The sequence below is a fragment of the Argopecten irradians genome, chromosome 6 (assembly GCF_041381155.1).
Source record: "Argopecten irradians isolate NY chromosome 6, Ai_NY, whole genome shotgun sequence".
NCBI lineage: Eukaryota > Metazoa > Mollusca > Bivalvia > Pectinida > Pectinidae > Argopecten > Argopecten irradians.
In genome coordinates, this window is record NC_091139.1 from 45,576,203 (window position 1) to 45,598,697 (window position 22,495).

The window sequence follows — 22,495 nt, forward strand, 5'->3', positions numbered from 1 at the left end:
CATAGGTTATACGAAGCACGGATGAGGTCATCGTAGCTGATGGAAGCTCTGTCCAATGATTCACGAAGGGGGCGTGGCACGTTACGTAGGTCTCGTAGATTAAACGTTCCCGCTACACGACTCGCGCGGGGTTCATCTGACTATGATAGTCTAATGTCCGTCAAATCAGTTCAGCACAAATGTTATTTTAAATTTTGTTTCGATTTTAAACGGATAATTTAGTCTAAAAGCCACATGAATAGATTTAGCCGAAACATGATAAAATCGTTGAAACATGACAAATGTGGTATAAATACATGTATATCTGACAAACCCTAACACGCTGCTTTTAGTTCCGTAAGTCGACAAAGCGCTATTTTCATTTATTACATGTATCCTTATAGATTAGTACACGATGCACTTAAGTTACATATTCAGTGTTAGTTATATAATTTAGTATTTATGTACTCGTTAGATAAGAGATCCAGCACGAATCATATATCTGGGGGTCAAAGTCGTTATAAATCGTCAAAGGTAAATATACTATATGACTGTCAATAATAACATAATCGTATATTATAAGCACACTGTCTAGATTGACACATACAGATATACAACATAGGCCTACTGACAAACGAATGATCACGCGCATCTCCGTTATTAAGTATTAAATGTAAGCAAACACGAGTTATCTTTCTTAGTTACTATTGAAGTTACATGCCTTTATAGAAAGGTGTCGGAGTTCAATTCGAACCCTATGAAAATTGTTAAATAACTTCATTGGTTCTTGTTTCAAATGACAAAATAAGAGCGAGCTGCAACTGGTAAAATTCACCAAGACTGGGAAGGATGAAATGAACTGTTAAGATTTATTCTGATTTCTGTAATTATAGTACCAAATACAATACATCAGATAATCACGCAGAAAGGTAATAAACTTTGAATCCTATAGGCACATTAATTGGATGTCGATGTACGGGCGATACTATCACTACCAGTGACGTCATTACGGATACTTATGACTGACCGCATTATATCTGTGATGTGATCTCAGATGACCACTGACCGAGACACGTGGCAGATATACACTTGACATAAAGTACACCAGGCTTATAGACATGCGATGAACGGACTTTGTCCCTTCAATAAAGTCTTTAAGATTTAGACAGGTGGTGAGTAATTTGAAATGGATAGACACGTTTCCACCTAAAATGTAATTATATTTGATACACAATACCATCAGTATAGGTACCACAGACATTGAGCTCGAGGTCTATAGGTAGTAAAATCTAAATGATAAATGGAACTAAATAATTGACAATTCTTGTCAATGACAAATTCTGTTGACATTATAAGCTATTTTAAAGTTTTGGTACTTACCAACTTATTTCATCGGATTATGGCGATCTCGTACCCATTCAAACTCGTACCCAAACAAACTCGTACCCACATTTGGCGAACTCGTACCCAAGAATGGCGAACCCGTACCCAAGTTTGGCGAACCCGTACCCATGGAATTTGGCGAACTCGTACCAATCATAAAAGTTAAACTTGTATTTATTTGTGATTTATATAAAACTTAATATATTGTGTTCGATCAGATGCTACTCTGTAAAAGAGCTATTGCCATATTTCACCAATCAGTTTAGACCGTTGCTAGCAACTATGCGTTTGAGCAGTAGAGGTTTAAAATCCTATTAGCCATCGCTGGCCTAATGATATTATAACAAGATCGCCAGGTCTAGTTTAAATAAGAAAATGTTACACATCAATAAACAGCAGTAATATTATGTGTATTACAACTAGTCAACCGCCATCACCATGTTCTGAAAATACATACATCTCACTAGTAAGGAACATGTTTACACCAAAACGACGGTCATCATTCAGTCGAACGACAAAAAGCACAGAGCTGACCGCCGGATGCAACTGGTCAACCTGCATGACGGTCACTGCGTGATAACCGTCAAATCCTAAACTGTCTCAGCTACGAGGCCGTGTCTCGGCAGACCTAAGCAGGGTGTTATAATGTTCAGAACAAGGTTGGGAAAAACGGATTGTATAGAGAAAAATCAGCGACCTACGGACATTACATCCGAACTTTAGTTTTTAACCGGTAAGAGTAAGCGTGCACGAGTTATCCCCCTTTAAACAGTAGGCCAACAGTTGCGAAGTAGAGTGGAAATCGGAAACACGCAGAGTCAAATCAGCGACCTCCGGATATGTTACGGATATGACTACCAAATTTTGCGTAAGATAGAGCTTATAACGGTATATACGATATTTGTTGATGACAAATGTTAATAAGCCACTTTAACTGATAAGCGGATATACGAGTTACTCCCCTTTAAGCATTAAGACAGGAATTGCCCATTATAGGGGGTTAAAACAAACCATTTACGTTTGGATATGTTTTTTTGTGTTATGAATTACTATTGTGCAATACAAACCGTTGTACATAAACCGATGTCACATTTGAAATAAAACCTATTTGTTTCAAAATTTAAAACCGCATTCTCGCAGCGGCAATAATCACCTCTCCAGCACATTTCATTTAATATAATTTTAATGTATTACCTATCCGACGAGATTTTATTTAAAACGGAGTTTTTGTCAAAACGACCTATTAACTTAATCATTCTTTGTAAAATGTGTGTCTAAGCAGTCACGCCAGTCAGAATATGTAATCTCATTAACATGCACTATAGTATTAGTTTCATTTATCGTTATTATTATGTAAGTACGGAGCGATTCCTAATGTTATTTTGAGAGGATGCATGTGTACTTTCAAAAACAATGGTATCAATGCACAGAACAAACGATTTTGGCTTTCCACAACATTAGCCTCTTCTTCATCAAGCGAAATAGATAAAGATTCTGCCAAAAGGCATTGGATGTCTTAATCAGCACAGAGAGTCTCTCCTAGTAAATCCGGAGCCCTCCTCCGGGAGTCGTCTGTCCTATATCCGGACACAGCTCTATACAGTCTATCAAACCGTCAGTCGTTCTGTTGGCACCGGACACCAACAGTCTATGGGTTAGGCGATGGCATAGTTACAAGAGTTCGACGTCTCTTCAACAGTGTCGTGTTGACAAGTAACAGGGTGACCAACTTTTATCCCGAAAGTACAAGGTGCATGTAGTCCGTTTGTCTGAAAGCCCTATAATCCGAAAATACGTTAGTCCGCAGTAGTCCGAGAGTCAGTTAGTTCGAATTAAGGCTTTGTAATTTGAAAAACAGTTAGTCTGAAGGCAATGTAGCCCAAAAGTCCGTTAGCCCTAAGGCTTTGTAGTCCGAAAGTCAGTTAATCCGAAGGTCCTGTAGTCCGTTAGTCTGAAGACTCGATAGTCCGAAGGACTCATGGCCGGAAACAAGCCATGCAACTGGTGTTTAAATGCGAAAAATAGCCGAAATGCAATGTTTTGAAAAAAGCGAAATTCATTACAGTGGACAGAAAATCAGACACAGTATATTACAGTAGTTCACACAAAGAAATGTGACAAGACAAGATATAACAAGATATAACAAAAATGCCACGGAAAACGAAAATTCAAAAATTGCCAAAAAGAGCTAAAAGTCGAGGTATAATCTTGATGAACATGGTAACGTGTGCAGTTTTGATATGTGCAATAGAAAATAAGTTGACCCCTTGCTATATGTTTAATTTTGTATATGATGGAATGTTTGCCGACAGATGATTGTCATATGCCCGTCTGTACATTCGTTTGTTTTCGGATTCAGAGCTCTGTCTGTTACCGATATTTTACGATGGAGGTGAATTGACATGTCCAGACTATTTCCTGCTGTCCTGAATCCAGTCCTTTGTCGTCTCCGTCTTCTGACACACAGGACGTTAATAACAGCCACTAACGAGATCTCCACAGACATGTATGGCATCAGTACAGACATGTGCCCTGCTGCTGCAGATTTTGTCTGATTTTATGTCTCGTGAGAACGAGTGGTATGTTCGTGTAACAATACTGTATTCTGCACTTTTTTGTACTTAGCAGATGACGTACAATGTATGTTAAAAGGGACAATTCAGCGAGGCTAATTCTGTTACATAACCATGAAGCAAACTGTGGCATAAATATATTGTTCTTCATTTCTTATGAAACATATAACAAAAATAATGACCAATTCCACGATATTTTAAAGTATTTTGATTGATACCGTTGAAATCACAGGGACCTGGCACGATTTTTTTAAACAAACAGTATACATATATATATATTATAGTAGTATAGATACTATAATATATGTATGTATACTATTGGTTAAAAAAATTTCGTGCCAGGTCCCTGTAGTTGAAATTCCATTTCGTATAGCAATACGATTAAGCAGGTACAATATGTACGCCGTGCTCATACCCAATCCATACAAGATGTCCAACCACAATGTACAATGTCGGACAGCGAGCGAGTTTGAACATTTCACACACATTTCATCACAGTGAGGGTTTTTTTCTGGCACATCACAGTTAAACTAATTAACCTAACTTCCATTAGAACTGGTTTGTATTCGATATATGTGTAAAGTTAATGTTATCTAAGACTGAATTGTCCCTTTAAAGTTGTATGGACAACCGTAATTATTTTTGATCCAAGTGTCCGTCAATAACGTGTCCTAAAATGACAAAACGATATTCATCATTTTAACGTCGTTTAGTGATAAGTTGTAAACTTAATCTAATGAAGAAACTGAAACTGTGTGGCAGGTTTATTTCACCTATCAGCTGAATTAAAAAAATAAATGAATCTCAACAGCATAATATTTTACGATGTTGTTAAATGTCTTGCGAAATTACAAAAATATAAATGCAGCAAAATTTAAAAAAAAAAAGTTGTATTTTGTCTTATTTGTGTAAATTTTTCTAGAATATACAAAATGATGCGTATGTAAATACAATGTAGTTTTCTGGGGCGAGTAAAGATTTTCAAATTGTTTGCATTTTTAGTTACGATTTAAGTGCAGATAAAAAGCACTATCCTCTTCCTGAATCGATCGTATATTATGACCTAGATATTCATGTGTATCGTTACAGGAACATCGAGAAGGGATTTGGGATTTGAAAACGGTTTTGAAATTTTCTGTATTTAGAACTAGAACATACTTTAGACTCCCCGAGGACCGTCAAATGTGCATATTTGAATACAGTCAGGAAACCAATTGATCTTAACGACGTAACACGTGAAATTGATTTCACTATGATATGGTTGTCATGACATTACTCATTAAGACGGCACGTGCTGGTGCACGTCATATTGTAATTAGGATAACTTCTCTATTCATCTGACACAATCAAATTATTCGCTTTCTAAAAATGGGTGCATGTGCTTCACTGGAAAGCGGAACGGTTGGAGTTAGAAAGTTTCGTTTGTGCTTTGAATCTCGTCAACAGCTGTTTCATTTCAGATGTTGGTTATGACGGAAAACCTGAGTGTCTCGTAGTAATATCATTGGGTACTGTGAATCATCGTGTTATTTTTGCGTATTTCGTTGGCGACTAAAAAATCACAAATGCATCGTCGTGGACATCCAGCACAGGCTTCTGGCTCTACAGATATACGGACTCATATAAGTATTAGTTTGATCTTACTATCACACATATATATACAAAGGTGTCCGTATAATTATAGAGTCTATAACCTGTAATTCAAGCACGAAAACAGTAGAAAACTGGACATCTATTTGTTATGAAAATGGTTTTAGTGAGTAAAATGCGATATTACGTCACCACTAAATAGGTTTTTTTTCAGTATGGTAGAAATGTGGCGACTGCATGCTTCTTGTAGATATCAGACTTGTTACCAAAGTGTTCTCTGATCTATCAGAGTTACTTCCCTTCGTTGCACTAACGAAGTGAAACGAAGGGAAGTAACTCTGAACAATCGAAATGGCCTTGTCAGATCATGCCACATACAATGCTCACTCGACATTGCGGAAATGATTATTGTAACATAAAGAGTTCTACAGAAAGATAATCCTAGAAGCGCTTTCTTATGTATATTCTGATTTTTTTGTACATGTGTACGTAGCAGCATCATTGGGAAAACGACTGCTGATTTAGATTGATTTCCTTTAATATACAAGATACATTCCACCATGACCTCTTTCAGACGACTTCTATCAGGCAATCCCGGATAGATTCTATATAACGGGGTAATAGGCTAGCGCCATGCAAAACTGAAAGTCTTGAAATACGAACTCGTATCATTCACCAAATTTATCATATTGAAATATTGATTTTTAAGTCATCTGCGTTTTTGAATGAGAAAGAAACTGTGATCATTTTAATGATAACAATGATTTTGTGATGCCTAACAGCTAGCAGGGACCGACCAACGTAAGTACGCTATTAACATGTTGTTTTTGTGACACTTTATGAAAGATATAAGGATGGTATTTTCTGTAGAGGTATTGACTTAGCCCCCCCCCCCCCCCTCTCACTCCCCCTCCTCCCTTCCAACACTCCCCCTCCCCCCCCTCCCCAACACTCTCCCCCTCCCCTCCCCTTATCTACTTTTCCTAACCGTTCTAGCGATCTCCGTCACGGGATAAAGTTTAATATTATGGCGCCAATATTTATCATCAGTACAGCATATAACTGTATAGCCATGAACATGCGATGCGAAAAAGCAACTTAAATATAACCCAATCATATATCTAAACCACAGGGACCTGGCTCGAAATTTTTTTAACCAATAGTATACATACATATATTATAGTATCAAGGGTATGAACTCGGCGGTCGAGAAAAACGGACCTATTTTTTTCAAACCGTGATTATTTTAATAAATGGGTTCTATACAACATTGACGGATAACTTATTTTAAAGAGAAATAATTTATCTTTCCATTGAGTGCTTGATGAACAAAATTGGCCAAGTATTGACGAAGTTATGGCTTGATGAATCGGGAAATTTACGAAAAATATGCTAGGTAGACATTTCCCTGTCCGGTCGAAATGTCGTCTCGGCTCTAATGGGTACCTCAAAAACCAAGCCAAAATCACAAAATCTACGCTTGTGGCGCTAAACACTACCCATAACTGTTCATCCACAATCTCCTTTGGAGGTGTCATGGCCCGTACTTTGTTGAAACTCCATTTAAACATCGTGTAGCTCACTTACTGTAACCGTCACCGCCATGTTCATCTGTTCTTCGGAACGCTTCTCGAGTTTACCGACAAGCACAACATAACATAATTTGCATAATGTAGTCACGATATGTTAAGTCGAGAAGCGTTTTTAGAACCCATTTATTAGGTCATCTGACCGAAGGTCATCCATTAGGTCATCTGACCGAAGGTCAGGATGACCTATTGTCATCGTGTTTCGTCCGTCGTCGTGCGCCGTGCGCCGTGCGCCGTGCGCCGTGCGTCGTGCGTAAGACTATTTATACAAAAGCCTACTCCTCCTTCATCCTTTGATGGATTTCATCCATATTTGGTTTGAAGCATCATTAGGGAAGGACAATCATATTTTATATAAATGAGCCTGGTCCGACCCCTAGAGGCTGAGGGGTGGGGCACCAAAAGGGCAAATTTTCTTATTTTAAGCTTTAAAATCATACTCCTCCTTCATCCTTGGATGGATTTCATCCATATTTGGTGTGAAACTTCATTGGAGAAGGACAATCATATTTTATATAAATGAGCTTGGTCCGACCCCTAGGGTCAGAGGGGCAGGGCCTCAAAAGGGCAAATTTTCTTAATTTTAGCTTTAAAATCCTACTCCTCCTTCATCCTTGGATGGATTTCATCCATATTTGGTGTGAAACTTCATTAGGGAAGGACAATCATATTTTATATAAATGAGCCTGGTCCGACCCCTAGGGTCAGAGGGGCGGGGCCACAAAAGGGCAAATTTTCTTAATTTTAGCTTTAAAATCCTACTCCTCCTTCATCCTTGGATGGATTTCATCCATATTTGGTTTGAAACATCATTGGGGAAGGACAATCATATTTTATATAAATGAGCTTGGTCCGACCCCTAGGGTCAGAGGGGCAGGGCCTCAAAAGGGCAAATTTTCTTAATTTTAGCTTTAAAATCCTACTCCTCCTTCATCCTTGGATGGATTTCATCCATATTTGGTGTGAAACTTCATTAGGGAAGGACAATCATATTTTATATAAATGAGCCTGGTCCGACCCCTAGGGTCAGAGGGGCGGGGCCACAAAAGGGCAAATTTTCTTAATTTTAGCTTTAAAATCCTACTCCTCCTTCATCCTTGGATGGATTTCATCCATATTTGGTTTGAAACATCATTGGGGAAGGACAATCATATTTTATATAAATGAGCCTGGTCCGACCCCTAGGGGCTCAGGGGTGGGGCCCCAAAAGGGCAAATTTTCTTATTTTAGCTTTAAAAACCTACTCCTCCTTCATCCTTGGATGGATTTCATCCATATTTGGTGTGAAACATTATTTGGGATGGACAATCATATTTTATATAAATGAGCCTGGTCCGACCCCTAGGGGCTGAGGGGTAGGGCCCCAAAAAGGCAAATTTTCTTAATTTTAGCTTTAAAATCCTACTCCTCCTTCATCCTTGGATGGATTTCATCTATATTTAGTGTAAAACATTATTGGGGAAGGATAATCATATTTGATGTAAATGAGCCTGGTCAAACCCCTAGGGGCTGAGGGGTGGGGCCCCAAATGGGCAAATTTTCTTAATTTTAGCTTTAAAATCCTACTCCTCCTTCATCCTTGGATGGATTTCATCCATATTTGATGTGAAACATCATTGGGGACGGACAATCATATTTGATATAAATGAGCCTGGTCCGACCCCTAGGGGCTGAGAGGTGGGGCCTCAAAAGGGCAAATTTTCTTAATTTTAGCTTTAAAATCCTTCTCCTACTTCATCCTTGGATGGATTTCATCCATATTTGTTGTGAAACATCATTGGGGAAGGACAATCATATTACAAATGAGCCTGGTCCGACCCCTAGGGGCTGAGGGGTGGGGCCCCAAATGGGGAAATTTTCTTAATTTTAGCTTTAAAATCCTTCTCCTACTTCATCCTTGGATGGATTTCATCCATATTTGGTGTGAAACTTCATTAGGGAAGGACAATCATATTTTATATAAATGAGTCTGGTCTGAACCCTAGGAACTGAGGGGTGGGGCCCCAAAATGGCAAATTTTCTTAATTTTAGCTGGCTCACTTCCTGTTTTAAGGTTTCAGTCTCCGATCTCAATGAAAATTGGTCTATAGGGGTTTTAATTGATGCCGAACAACATGCAAACATTTTCGTAAAGATTTTGGTATTCCAAGATGGCCGCTGGCCCATTTCCTGTTTTAAGGTTTCAGTCTCCGATCTCAATGAAAATTGGTCTATAGGGGTTTTAATTGATGCCGAACAACATGCAAACATTTTCGTAAAGATTTTGGTATTCCAAGATGGTCGCTGTCCCACTTCCTGTTTTAAGGTTTCAGTCTCCGATCTCAATGAAAATTGGTCTATAGGGGTTTTAATTGATGCCGAACAACATGCAAACATTTTCGTAAATATTTTGGTATTCCAAGATGGCCGCTGGCCCACTTCCTGTTTTAAGGTTTCAGTCTCCGATCTCAATGAAAATTGGTCTATAGTGGTTTTAATTGATGCCGAACAACATGCAAACATTTTCGTAAAGATTTTGGTATTCCAAGATGGCCGCTGGCCCACTTCCTGTTTTAAGGTTTCAGTCTCCGATCTTAATGGAAATTGGTCTATAGTGGTTTTAATTGATTCAGAAGGGGGAACTTTAGGTAAGGACAATCATATTTTATAAAGGACCGAGGTAAGACCCATGGGGATAGTATGACCGAGGTCCAAAATGGGAGCTTTGCTGAAATTTGGCTTTAAAATCTGACTCCTCCTTATATTAATCCTTGAATGGGTTTCGACCATATTTGGATGAAGGGCTACCAAGTTTGTTCAACAAATGACATTTACCTTTTTCAGAAACCTACATATTCAACTAAGGAGTTCCTTGTATTGTTTATATTAATCGTTAACCAATACTTTATACTGTGACTTTGTTGTTTTGTGCCATGAGTCAGATGACCGTTAAGGCCCATGGGCCTCTTGTTAAAATAATCATGGTTTTAAAAAAATAGGTCCGTTTTTCTCGACCGCCGAGTTCATACCCTTGATACTACTATAATATATATATATGTATACTGTTTGTTACTGTTTGTTACTGTAAAGTCGTGCCAGGTCCCTGTGATCTAAACGTTTGTGTTATAGAGTCCGTAAAATCAATATCATTCATAAACTGCTAACGTAGTTTTCGGTTGGCATACATGTTGTAACCCTAATGTTTGTTTCGGCAATTTACAGTAAATACTAGCTGTACGCCATTGACATAAGTAGCGAAACAATTTAAAAAAAATTAAAAAAAAAAGAGAAATACTATCGTGTTTTTTTAATGTTCAAATATACATTGAATACCACCAAAATATTGCTTTTTGATAGTAAGAAAACATTACGTCCTTTCCCCTTTCTTAACGTGAAGTTTCAGATTCATGGCCTTACGAAGAAGGAGGTTTTTTTTCCAAATACAGAAGAAGTAATGATTTCCGAAGATGATCGGAAATAACTCCGAGCTGCGTTGATTGGAAGTCAGTTCTGTCACTGTCCCTGAAAGCTTTGGTCTGGATTGATTTACCTTCATTCTAGTCTATCATCTGATATTTAAATAAAAAAAGAAAAAAAAAAAAAAAAAAAAAAATTCGTCCATGGTCCGTACGTCCTTCCTTTCGTAAGCAATTTAACGCTATTCCTCAGAAAGTGCTAAGGATCTGTCTCAATCGTCGTTGGGATCGATCTGACAAAAAGATGGTTACAGATCATATTACATTTTGATAGTTGAAGTTTGTTTCTGCTATTTTTCACAAAGTGCTGTAGACATCTATCTCATTTCATATGTTGATTCCTCCCGGGCTTTGCATATTGCATTTAGGGACCCAGCGGATACCGCAGACAGGCAGCTACCATGGATTTGTTTTTTGAAATGCCGAAGGAACATTTATCCAGTTTGAAGGAATAATTCTCAATCCTGAAGTTTGTTATTCGCGTTTTTATTGTTCATTTTTGTACCATATTTTGATATTGATTAAATGAGAAAAAGGACCAAACTAATTGACTCTAGATATAAAATGTTCAATGGCGGCAAGATCTCTTTGGGATATTTTCTTACATCTATAGTAATTATAATATTACAGGTTTTGTATGTGAAGAAGAGTTCACGAAGAAAGTACTTCAGCCTAGAGCCTGCCAATCCCTTAAGTAGACACCAAACGTGCGACCGACAGGTTGTGAGTCAGTAGTTTATGTAACTATATGGTTCCCTGTGGTCAACTAGCCATAACATGCTCTTATACTGGCATTAACTGTGACAAGCCTGCCATCCAGCGTCTGAAGAGTCAAATGTCCCTCACTGTCAGGGGTGATTTGGATGTGGATTACACTCCATTTCTAGACGAGATCATAACCTGCTATTCGGGAGCTGCATGAGATGAATTTAAGCATTGGACTGCATTCAGTTGGCAATTATGGTCGTATGAATGCCAACTGGACAATAGCAAATCTAATGAAGCTCGAAAGCGCTTCATGCTGAATTTGCCGCTGTCCAGTTGCGTGCATTCATACGACCATAATTGGCAACGGAATGCAGTTCAATGGCTATATTTACATTTGATTGCATCTACAATGAATGAAGAGTCTATTATCGTTAAAGATTGAACAACCGTTTGAACAGCCATCTTCCGTGATCGCTCGCAGACTGAACAACCGTTTGAACAGCCATCTTCCGTGATCGGTCGCAGGACAATTGTGACGACACAATGATAATGACATCGAAATAAGCAGAGACAATTCATGGAATGATAGATTCCAACTGCGTTTTTTAAGGTACATAATGGGGCTGCGGTGAAAATGTAAATATTTAAGCATTGAACGTCTTTCAGTTGGCATTTAGAGCCAATATGAATGCCAACTGGAGAAAGGCAAATTCCATGAATAGCGCTAGCGACAGGCAATTCAGTCTAGCCGTTTTCTCACAAATCCATTACGTTACACTCATAAACAAATGACGTAGTGATGGCTGACCAATTCTTGCCTACAAGAGCAGATAACACAAATACTTCTCAACAAAAACGCTTTGAACAGCTAAAGATTGGTGACAAACGTATCAAGCAGAATGACATCTCATCTAGATCACGTGATCCTGTATTGTTGTAAGATAATTACAAGTAGGCCGAGTATTGTCTTGACAGTTGTAGCACCCCCTGTTTCACACTCGCCGGGAAAATAACAGTACAGTACACTATGGATCACTGAACGTGTTTGGCAGCTCAAGCTCGGAATCGTCCTATAAAGCCTTCTCTTCTTCCGGTTCTTGTCTCTACAACATCCGGTCGGTTTCCTGTGGAGTAGCTTTGAATGATATATGCAGTCTGAAAGCTCCACATGTATGGAATTTAGTTCATTTCGGTGTATTCTTAATTTTATTGTGGCATTTGAACGAACAGAAGTACGTATCAAAATACCATAAACTAAACTCTAAGGTTTATTAGATGAACCAGAATATAAGATACTGTAATAAAAATGACACACATGCCATGAATAGGAATTTTTCCTTTTTTTTGTAAGTTAACATATACTTGTATATTTTGTACCATATTGTGGAAAGGGTGTTTATATCAGGTGTAATAACTTGTGGCTGTAATCCGTTTGTCAGTTATTACAATAAAATATGTGTAGACTACGGTGGCTGATTTATGCCATTTCGTCTTTTCGTCTTTTCGCCCCGAAAAAACGAAAAATAAATATCTTAATTCTCGTCTTTTCGTCTTTTCGCCCCGAAAAGACGAAAATTAACAAATTTAAATTTCGTCTTTTCGCGGCGAAAAGACGAAAAGACGAAAAGTCAAACACGAAAAGACGAAAGTGAAGCACGCTAATTAGCGCCTTTAATTTTCGTCTTTTCGCCTTCAAAAATCTCGTCTTTTCGTCTTTTCGTCTTTTCGCCCCGAAAAGACGAAAATTACAAACCTTAAATTTCGTCTTTTCGTCTTTTCGGGGCGAAAAGACGAAAATTAACAAACCTTAATTTTCGTCTTTTCGTCTTTTCGGGGCGAAAAGACGAAAATTAACAAACCTAAAATTTCGTCTTTTCGTCTTTTCGGGGCGAAAAGACGAAAATTAACAAACCTAAAATTTCGTCTTTTCGTCTTTTCGGGGCGAAAAGACGAAAATTAACAAACCTTAATTTTCGTCTTTTCGTCTTTTCGCCTTTTCGCCCCGAAAAAATACAAATTACAGATATACTTTGTCATCTATCATATACGACGGAGATTATAATGTAATTTCTAATGTAAAATTATGATGAAGACCATGTCATGTATGTAGTCAAAATGTCTTTTCAAATAATACACAGTACCTTGTACCTACTGATTGACTGTTATAATTAACTGTATTTGAGCAATTTCTTGGTATAAGTCCTTCCTTTAAACTCAAAGTCTTCACGAGTTGTCTTTCATAAATTATTTTGTTAACAAGTTTATCCGTGGTTCAAACGCTTTCAAATAATACCCGCCGACAACTTTTTTTTTCCAAGTTGTGTAGGGGAGGCAACTCCTGTAAGTGCTATGTTTAGCATCTTAAGTTCATTATGGTCCTTACATATACACGGCAATGTTTTGATAAGCGTAATTGCTAAAGAGGGCGATTAGAACACAAAAAATAAGATATTAATGAATTTTAAAAAAATGTATCAATCACGCTAAAGGATTTGCGGAATGATGAATCTGTTAGTGGCACGTGGCATATGCCACGTGTGAGAAATCTACGTAACTGCTGTAAACAAACATGTTGACTTCTGTTTTAAAACTTCTAATCTTAGTTATTGATGAAGATACTTGTAATACTATCAATTTAATAAATCGATTGTTATCATAAACTACTTTGATGCTTCTATATTGAACAATTAAGTCAATATTAAGATAAAAAGATTTCAAAATGACTTCCACACCAGACCGGAAGGCGAAAAGACGAAAAGACGAAAATTAAGGTTTGTTAATTTTCGTCTGTTAATTTTCGTCTTTTCGGGGCGAAAAGACGAAAAGACGAAAATTAAGGTTTGTTAAATTTCGTCTTTTCGGGGCGAAAAGACGAAAAGACGAAAATTAAGGTTTGTTAATTTTCGTCTTTTCGGGGCGAAAAGACGAAATTTAAGGTTTGTTAATTTTCGTCTTTTCGGGGCGAAAAGACGAAAAGACGAAAATTAAGGTTTGTTAAATTTCGTCTTTTCGGGGCGAAAAGACGAAAAGACGAAAATTAAGGTTTGTTAATTTTCGTCTTTTCGGGGCGAAAAGACGAAAAGACGAAATTTAAGGTTTGTTAAATTTCGTCTTTTCGGGGCGAAAAGACGAAAAGACGAAAATTAAGGTTTGTTAATTTTCGTCTTTTCGGGGCGAAAAGACGAAAAGACGAAAAGACGAGAATTTTGAAGGCGAAAAGACGAGAATCAAAGTCGCTAATTAGCGTGTATCACTTTCGTCTTTTCGTGTTTGACTTTTCGTCTTTTCGTCTTTTCGCGGCGAAAAGACGAAATTTAAAGTTGTTAAATTTCGTCTTTTCGGGGCGAAAAGACGAAAAGACGAAAATTAAGGTTTCTTAATTCTCGTCTTTTCGGGGCGAAAAGACGAAAAGACGAAAAGACGAAATGGCACAAATCAGCCACCGTAGTAGACCAACAAATACAATTCATGATATGAACAAGAACATAATAGAAATACTCATAAAAAGTAAAGGCCATTAATTATCAATTTGGTCAAAGTAATTTTTTTTCCTTGTATACTGATAATTTTACAGAGAATGTATGAATGTAGAATATGATACAGTTCACTTTAACCTTTGGCTCTCCCCATTGAAGCCTTCCTATACACTTTCACTGTCAGTTGGCCAACACCAGGGGTAAAGAGTACATCGCGTATACAACACTATCTATCAGATAGCAAACAAATCTATAAGATGAACTCCAGTCATTCCACTAAATCTACATACCCGCTGTCGCTACAATTACCCTATTGTAATACCCCGGGGTATATTTTGAAGGAAGATTACATGTAGAGATTTGAGAACCAATAACTACTGCCTGACTAAGTGGCTACTTGACTGTTGTCATTCCTTTGTGTATTGATCAACAGCGAATACATCAATATTTGAATGACCATTAAAACACGACCCGGCGCTTTAAACCAATAAATCTCACGCCGAAATGAGTAGAAATGGCTGGAGCGTGTGGTAGCTGTTGGTTTCAACACGTGAACAGGTTTTAAAGTATGGTACATACGACGATAACTCAATGTAAAATACCAAAATAGCCTCCCCCCCTTATTGTGCAATTGGTATCGTGCCATAGCGAAGGGAGGTTATGGTAATGCTATCGACATATCGGTGTATAGTGATATTTTATATCGACATATCAGTGTAGTGATATTTTATATCGACATATCGGTGTATAGTGATATTTTATATTGACATATCGGTGTAGTGATATTTTATATCGACATAGTGATGTAAAGTGTCAACCTTGATATTTGAAATATCAATGTATTATATTGCGTGACTTTGATATCGCTGTTGACATCGACATATCGATTCACATATTTTTAATCTTTATGTCGACATAACGCATGTTGATAACCCTGGTATCGACATACTGATAATATCGTTATACTGTAATGTGATAATATCGGCATAACGGTGCATAATGCTAATGTGTTCTGTAAATAAACCATATTCCAAATTCATTTTGGGACTATTTTTTCTATGAAATCATAAAGTCATTGTCTCAGCCAATCGGAAGCGACGTTACAAATGGCGACGCCATTTTTCCCCCGTGAAAATACTCGTAAAATAATTGAATTATATCGACATATTAATATTTAATATTCATGTTGAAATGTATCTATGTATAATACTGATCTAGATATCGACATATCTATGTTTAATACTAATGTTGATATCGACATATCTATGTATAATACTAATGTTAATATCGACATATCGATGTATAATATTAATGTTGATATCGACATATATATGTATAATACTAATGTTGATGTCGACATATCGATATATGAATATTGTACGCCGTTATATAGTCTTAACGTTGTGTGACGATAATATTAATTTCGATATATCAACGTAGAATGCTGACTTTGATATAAATTTGTAATCTTGATTTTGATATATCGATACATAATGTTTGTCTTGTTGTCGATATATCGCTACACATGTTTTTGTCGAGCCCTTGGATGGTCCTTTGATGAAAGCCTTATATGAAGATAATGGTAAATCATTCATTGATACTTTAATATGAATCTCCACAGGAATTCCTCTTCCTCGAAAGAAAAGACCAGGACACATGTAATCCACATCAGCCATGTTAAAATCAACCATGCGATAGCCAATCATACAATTGATGTGTTTTAATGTCAAGAGTTAGCGATGGATGACGTTATCATTGTAGAACAATACAACATTTAACAGACACCCTTACTTAAAGCTGACAAATAGCCTACTTTTTATCTTGAATTGTCAGCTTTAACACCGAATAAATCATACCTAAAACCTATTAGATAAAATGTGCTTTTATGTTTTAACAAGAACAATCCCCCTTCGTCAGGTGTGTATATCACCACACAGTAAGGGCTGATCAATAGGTCCTGATCCTATTATATATACTATAAACACTGTATTACTTATAACGCAATATTGCCTACCGATCAATGGTGAGATAAACCCCCGATATTGTCGACCTCCGTCACAACATCAACCGACATGTACATACCGAACTCAATTTATGATCTCCCAATTGCACAGGAATACCGTACACGTGTAAATATTGGCGTACCAGATCTTAATTCACAACTTTATAGGAATACCGTACACGTGTAAATATTGGCGTACCAGATCTTAATTCACAACTTTACAGGAATACCGTACACGTGTAAATATTGGCGTACCAGATCTTAATTCACAACTTTACAGGAATACCGTACACGTGTAAATATTGGTGTACCAGATCTTAATTCACAACTTTACAGGAATACCGTACACGTGTTAATATTGGCGTACCAGATCTTAATTCACAACATTACAGGAATACCGTAAACGTGTAAATATTGGCGTACCAGATCTTAATTCACAAGTTTACAGGAATACCATACACGTGTAAATATTGGCGTACCAGATCTTAATTCACAACTTTACAGGAATACCGTGCACGTGTAAATATTGGCGTACCAGATCTTAATTCACAACTTTACAGGAATACCGTACACGTGTAAATATTGACGTACCAGATCTTAATTCACAACTTTACAGGAATACCGTACACGTGTAAATATTGGCGTACCAGATCTTAATTCACAACTTTACAGGAATACCGTACACGTGTAAATATTGGCGTACCAGATCTTCATTCACAACTTTACATGAATACCGTACACGTGTAAATATTGGCGTACCAGATCTTCATTCACAACTTTACAGGAATACCGTACACGTGTAAATATTGTCGTACCAGATCTTAATTCACAACTTTACAGGAATACCGTACACGTGTAAATATTGACGTACCAGATCTTAATTCACAACTTTACAGGAATACCGTACACGTGTAAATATTGGCGTACCAGATCTTAATTCACAACTTTACAGGAATACCGTACACGTGTAAATATTGGCGTACCAGATCATCATTCACAACTTTACAGGAATACCGTACACGTGTAAATATTGGCGTTCCAGATTTTAATTCACTATTAACATTTAGGTTATTGCAAAATGAAATCAAAATATGTATTCTCTTTTCGGATAACCAGAGGCCACATTCCTCAACTCTAGGTACTATGGACGTCAGTAAGGCACTCTGTAGATGAATTCACAGAGATAAGTAAATATATAAACACAGTGGAACTTAGTTGATACGAACTCGGATAACTCGACAACATGGTCTAATTCGAAATACTTTGCTGGTCCCGGATTAATTTTCTCTTATTCTTTGATTAAAAACTCAAAATTTTGTTTTGCAGTCATCACATTACGACGTGGGACTTCAAATTAACCGAGTTCCATCGTATTATCTATTAGTATAGTGGACCACTGACTTACCAGCGTGCTAAGCACGTATACCAAACGTAGCCCGTTTCCTTAAACACATAAGTTTTTATCGTTATCCTTTAGGAGAAATCTTATCTCTGTCATGCTCACCGATAGGCGAAATTTTTTTTAATCGTGAAACATAAAAAGAATTAACTCTATGTCTATCAGAGACCTCATATTTGACATCGATTCACTGAAACAGCTCTGAACAGTCTCTCCTGTCAAAGTCGCAATTACTCCCGAACTTTGACGGAATTAGCCGTGATATTGCGCGATTGAATAACTTCATAATGTTCACATTATTTTCCTAATATCAGTAACCGAGGGCAGGAATGCACCATCATAAAACGTTCTTATCTCGAATTCAAGATAAGCCTCGGACCGACTCGACAATTTTGTCTAATAAACGTAAATACAATATACTTGTTATTCAGTTCTGACGATAAGACACGACAATGGTGACCAAACTTGAACCCAATCTTCTCGACATCGGGATAATCCACTTATAGCGTACATATCATTGAAGTTACAAAGAAGCCAATCTTTTCTCTGGTGAATGTAATTAACCAATGTCGTGTTTATCTAAAGTAGGGACCTGTCAAATTATCATATCATACAGTGCCCGACTTTACATGTCATTTTCTATAAAATATGGTGTATCCTATATAGAATGGGTACATAACATGACGACCGGGGGTCATTTACATTGCTCAATACACACAGCATGGATAACACGACGAGTCCATGTCAACTGGCAAATTATAAACGGGTCATATTGAAGTGGGTTAATGTAGCATGTGTAACGTAGTATTGTTGGAGATATAATGCTTGTTTGAAATAAACATTTTCCCCGAGTAAAAATCAGTTTTGTGTATTTATTAAACAACACACATCCTTCCAATGCAAACAAACATTACAATAATCGTTCATTCTCTCCATTAACAGTAGACATCATTCCCTCACTCTGTTAAATAGTGTGTATCACCTCTCATCGTACAAAATAAATAACATAACTCACTAATGATACCAATCCAAAAACAGAAAGATAACTACAAAATAAATGTTATACTGAAATCACCTTAGCACCAACACTATACATGCACTGTTCAGAGTACACATGTACTTAAATCCATTATCTGCTCAAATGCCACGTGCTGGCGGGGACAGTGGCAGACAATGTCGCATCAATGATGTCACTGGTTCATTAAGGGAAATATATTTGGCTGTGCGTGCGGTTTTGTTCACTACATGTCTATACGAGATTCCTGGTACCGAGATCCCCATGGCAATGACCTTCACCTCGCGTGCCAACACCACGATGTCTCCGTGTCCTTTTTCTATGACAACTAATTAAAACCTCTGTTACTATCACGCTTTCCAGGACCAGATAACCAGACATTAACACTCACTCAATTGACAATTTGGATGTAAGGCTATGACGATAATCAATACACTGTCATCCTGATGTTTGACCAATTTAACGCGCTATTTTACTGGCTAGTTACGACATTTCCTATAGTGTTGCCCAATTACTCACCATTATAATATATAATTAATCAGGCTTGGTTTCTAGAGCTGTTTCCTGGCTAGACTGACCGGACGACGTGTCCTTAGTCCAAAATTACCACTAATTAAAGGTCCTTACAACCGATTTCTATAAACAAGTACGAATTTACTTGGTTGAACTGTGTGGTCCTAGAAAACGATTGGTCGAATGGTAAGACACATAGTTCATAGAACACTTGGTCGTATGGTTCATGGATTCAGTTGGTCGAATCGTAATATGGCTCCTTTAGTACTTGGCAGATGTTCCCGAGAACGCCTGGTATAACGGTCAGACGCATGGCTACTTGACAAAGTTTGCTCGAAAAGAACGAGAAATGTTATCCAATACAGTCTGTATATGGTCTCCACGAACGTTTGGTCGAATAGAACGATACATGGTCTCAATGAAGACTTGGTCATACTGGGCCTTATAGTAAGACTATGGTTCGCAAGCATGCTTAGTGTTATGGTATCTTAGTCTGATGGTAAGCCACATGGTCTCTGATAAAATCAAAATGTTTGATTGTGATTCAATAGAATACGTACTATTGGTACGATGGAGTTCCCAGAGAACGTTCGGTTGAATGGTTGATGACCATTTAGGTCTTAAGATGCGTTGCTTTTCTGATTACCAGTATAGCGATTGTTCTAGGTATTCCAAGACATTGGTATGTCAGGCAGCTATTTTATAGTCTTTATGGAAATCTTACCGGCGTTATATCGTGGAGCGGTTGGTCACTGCGAAACTATGGACACTGAATCTGTAACACTAGAGTACCGTGCAGAATCCTACACTGTCGTGGGCAGCCATTGCTGTATAATCTGTAACACTAGAGTACCGTGCAGAATCCTACACTGTCGTGGGCAGCCATTGCTGTACAATCTGTAACACTAGAGTACCGTGCAGAATCCTACATTGTCGTGGGCAGCCATTGATGTACAATCTGTAACACTAGAGCACCGTGCAGAATCCTACATTGTCGTGGGCAGCCATTGCTGTACAATCTGTAACACTAGAGTACCGTGCAGAATCCTACACTGTCGTGGGCAGCCATTGCTGTATAATCTGTAACACTAGAGTACCGTGCAGAATCCTACACTGTCGTGGGCAGCCATTGCTGTATAATCTGTAACACTAGAGTACCGTGCAGAATCCTACATTGTCGTGGGCAGCCATTGCTGTACAATCTGTAACACTAGAGCACCGTGCAGAATCCTACACTGTCGTGGGCAGCCATTGCTGTATAATCTGTAACACCAGAGTACCGTGCAGAATCCTACATTGTCGTGGGCAGCCATTGCTGTATAATCTGTAACACTAGAGTACCGTGCAGAATCCTACATTGTCGTGGGCAGCCATTGCTGTATAATCTGTAACACCAGAGCACCGTGCAGAATCCTACATTGTCGTGGGCAGCCATTGATGTACAATCTGTAACACCAGAGCACCGTGCAGAATCCTACATTGTCGTGGGCAGCCATTGATCTATATAATCCTTGATCAATTGGCGTAGAGAACACTTTGATCAATGATAAGCACAAATACATGTCGAATTCCCAAAGGCCATGTCCGAGACATGGTTCGAGTCCTTGTTCCAGCTGGCTTCATTTTCACTCTACCGTGTATCCCTCATATGGTACCACTTTGTTGACATGATACCTTAATTAGACAACACGGCTTCTGACTCCATACGCATCGTTCAGTTCTACATTGTCTAATTCATGTATTTCTATGATTTTACATGGTGTGCTCTGGGTGTCAGTAGCCCTGGTCCTTTAGATAGTCCCCTACCTTTATCAACATGCTATAACATCCGCCCGGGTGTCCAGTCTCCTCATAAACACCTATCAGGAGACATAACTTACACCTGTATATCACACAGCCGTACCCCGTGGCACTATCTCGCCCCACCATCACTGTACTGTCCTGTCTGGTGCACGTGTAGCGTTTGTTACTAAGACTGATGCCAAGCGCCCGTATCGCCGAGGGGTCCACGAAACCATCCAGGATCGCCTGGACCTCAGAGGAAGTGACGTCAAAGGCTGGTGATGCTGCCCATCGTCGGCCATCTTGTCCCACAATGGCGGCCCTGTTCACGTGTCCGCTCTCCAGTAAAACGTTCGCTACGTATTCCCGCCATGAACACGGCATCTTTAGAGTGGGAAAAATCACGGCCAACCAACATGGAAAGAAAAGAGTGAAATAACATTAGTAGTGGCAAAATATTTATGTAAATCAATAGCGCGTACTAGAAAAGCCCCTTTCAGTTACAAATTGATTGTCGATAGTTTGAGTGACACCTACAGTCCAGGTATTGTCAATGTGCCTAATAGATCCCCGGTTACACGCAAGGTATTCACCAACTCAACATAAAACTGCCATTAAATCCCACCGCTGGGAAAGCAAATACAGCTGTCAATACTTACATTGGTGGATACCGGAGAAAGGGGACGTAACTCCGCTTTCATAAGTCTCGCTCTATTGGTCCCGTACATGATTTCACTTATTCAATACTTTGTCAAATATTACCAATTATTTCATTCCCTACACAAACACAGACCACAAGGTAAATGAAGTAGAGGTAACAACAATGGGGGTTTGTACGCATTTATATGAGATCTGATGACCGATACGGAGATTTTTCGAATATCAATGTGGCCTATTGTATTACACGGTAATTGACATTGTTCTTTCTGTGTGCCGTTTTTATGTGTAGATGAACATCTGATCGCGATGGCGGATTTGTATGCATACTTAACCAGCCAGTAAACGATGTTTTTGTTCCTGTGTAGACTACA

General features: G+C 38.2%; 1 protein-coding gene across 1 annotated transcript; it reads right to left on the minus strand.

Moving 5' to 3' along the window:
- Window positions 1–21,455: 21,455 nt before the first annotated feature.
- Window positions 21,456–21,848, minus strand: LOC138326559 (profilin-2-like). Its single transcript, XM_069272656.1, has one exon. It carries the CDS (start codon window positions 21,846–21,848, stop codon window positions 21,456–21,458), a length of 393 nt encoding a protein of 130 aa, XP_069128757.1.
- Between the last annotated feature and the right edge of the window lie 647 nt (window positions 21,849–22,495).

What these genes read in the sequence shown, in the direction of transcription:
- LOC138326559 (XM_069272656.1), bottom strand. Translation starts at nt 21,848, where the DNA reads ATGCCGTGTTCATGGCGGGAATACGTAGCGAACGTTTTACTGGAGAGC.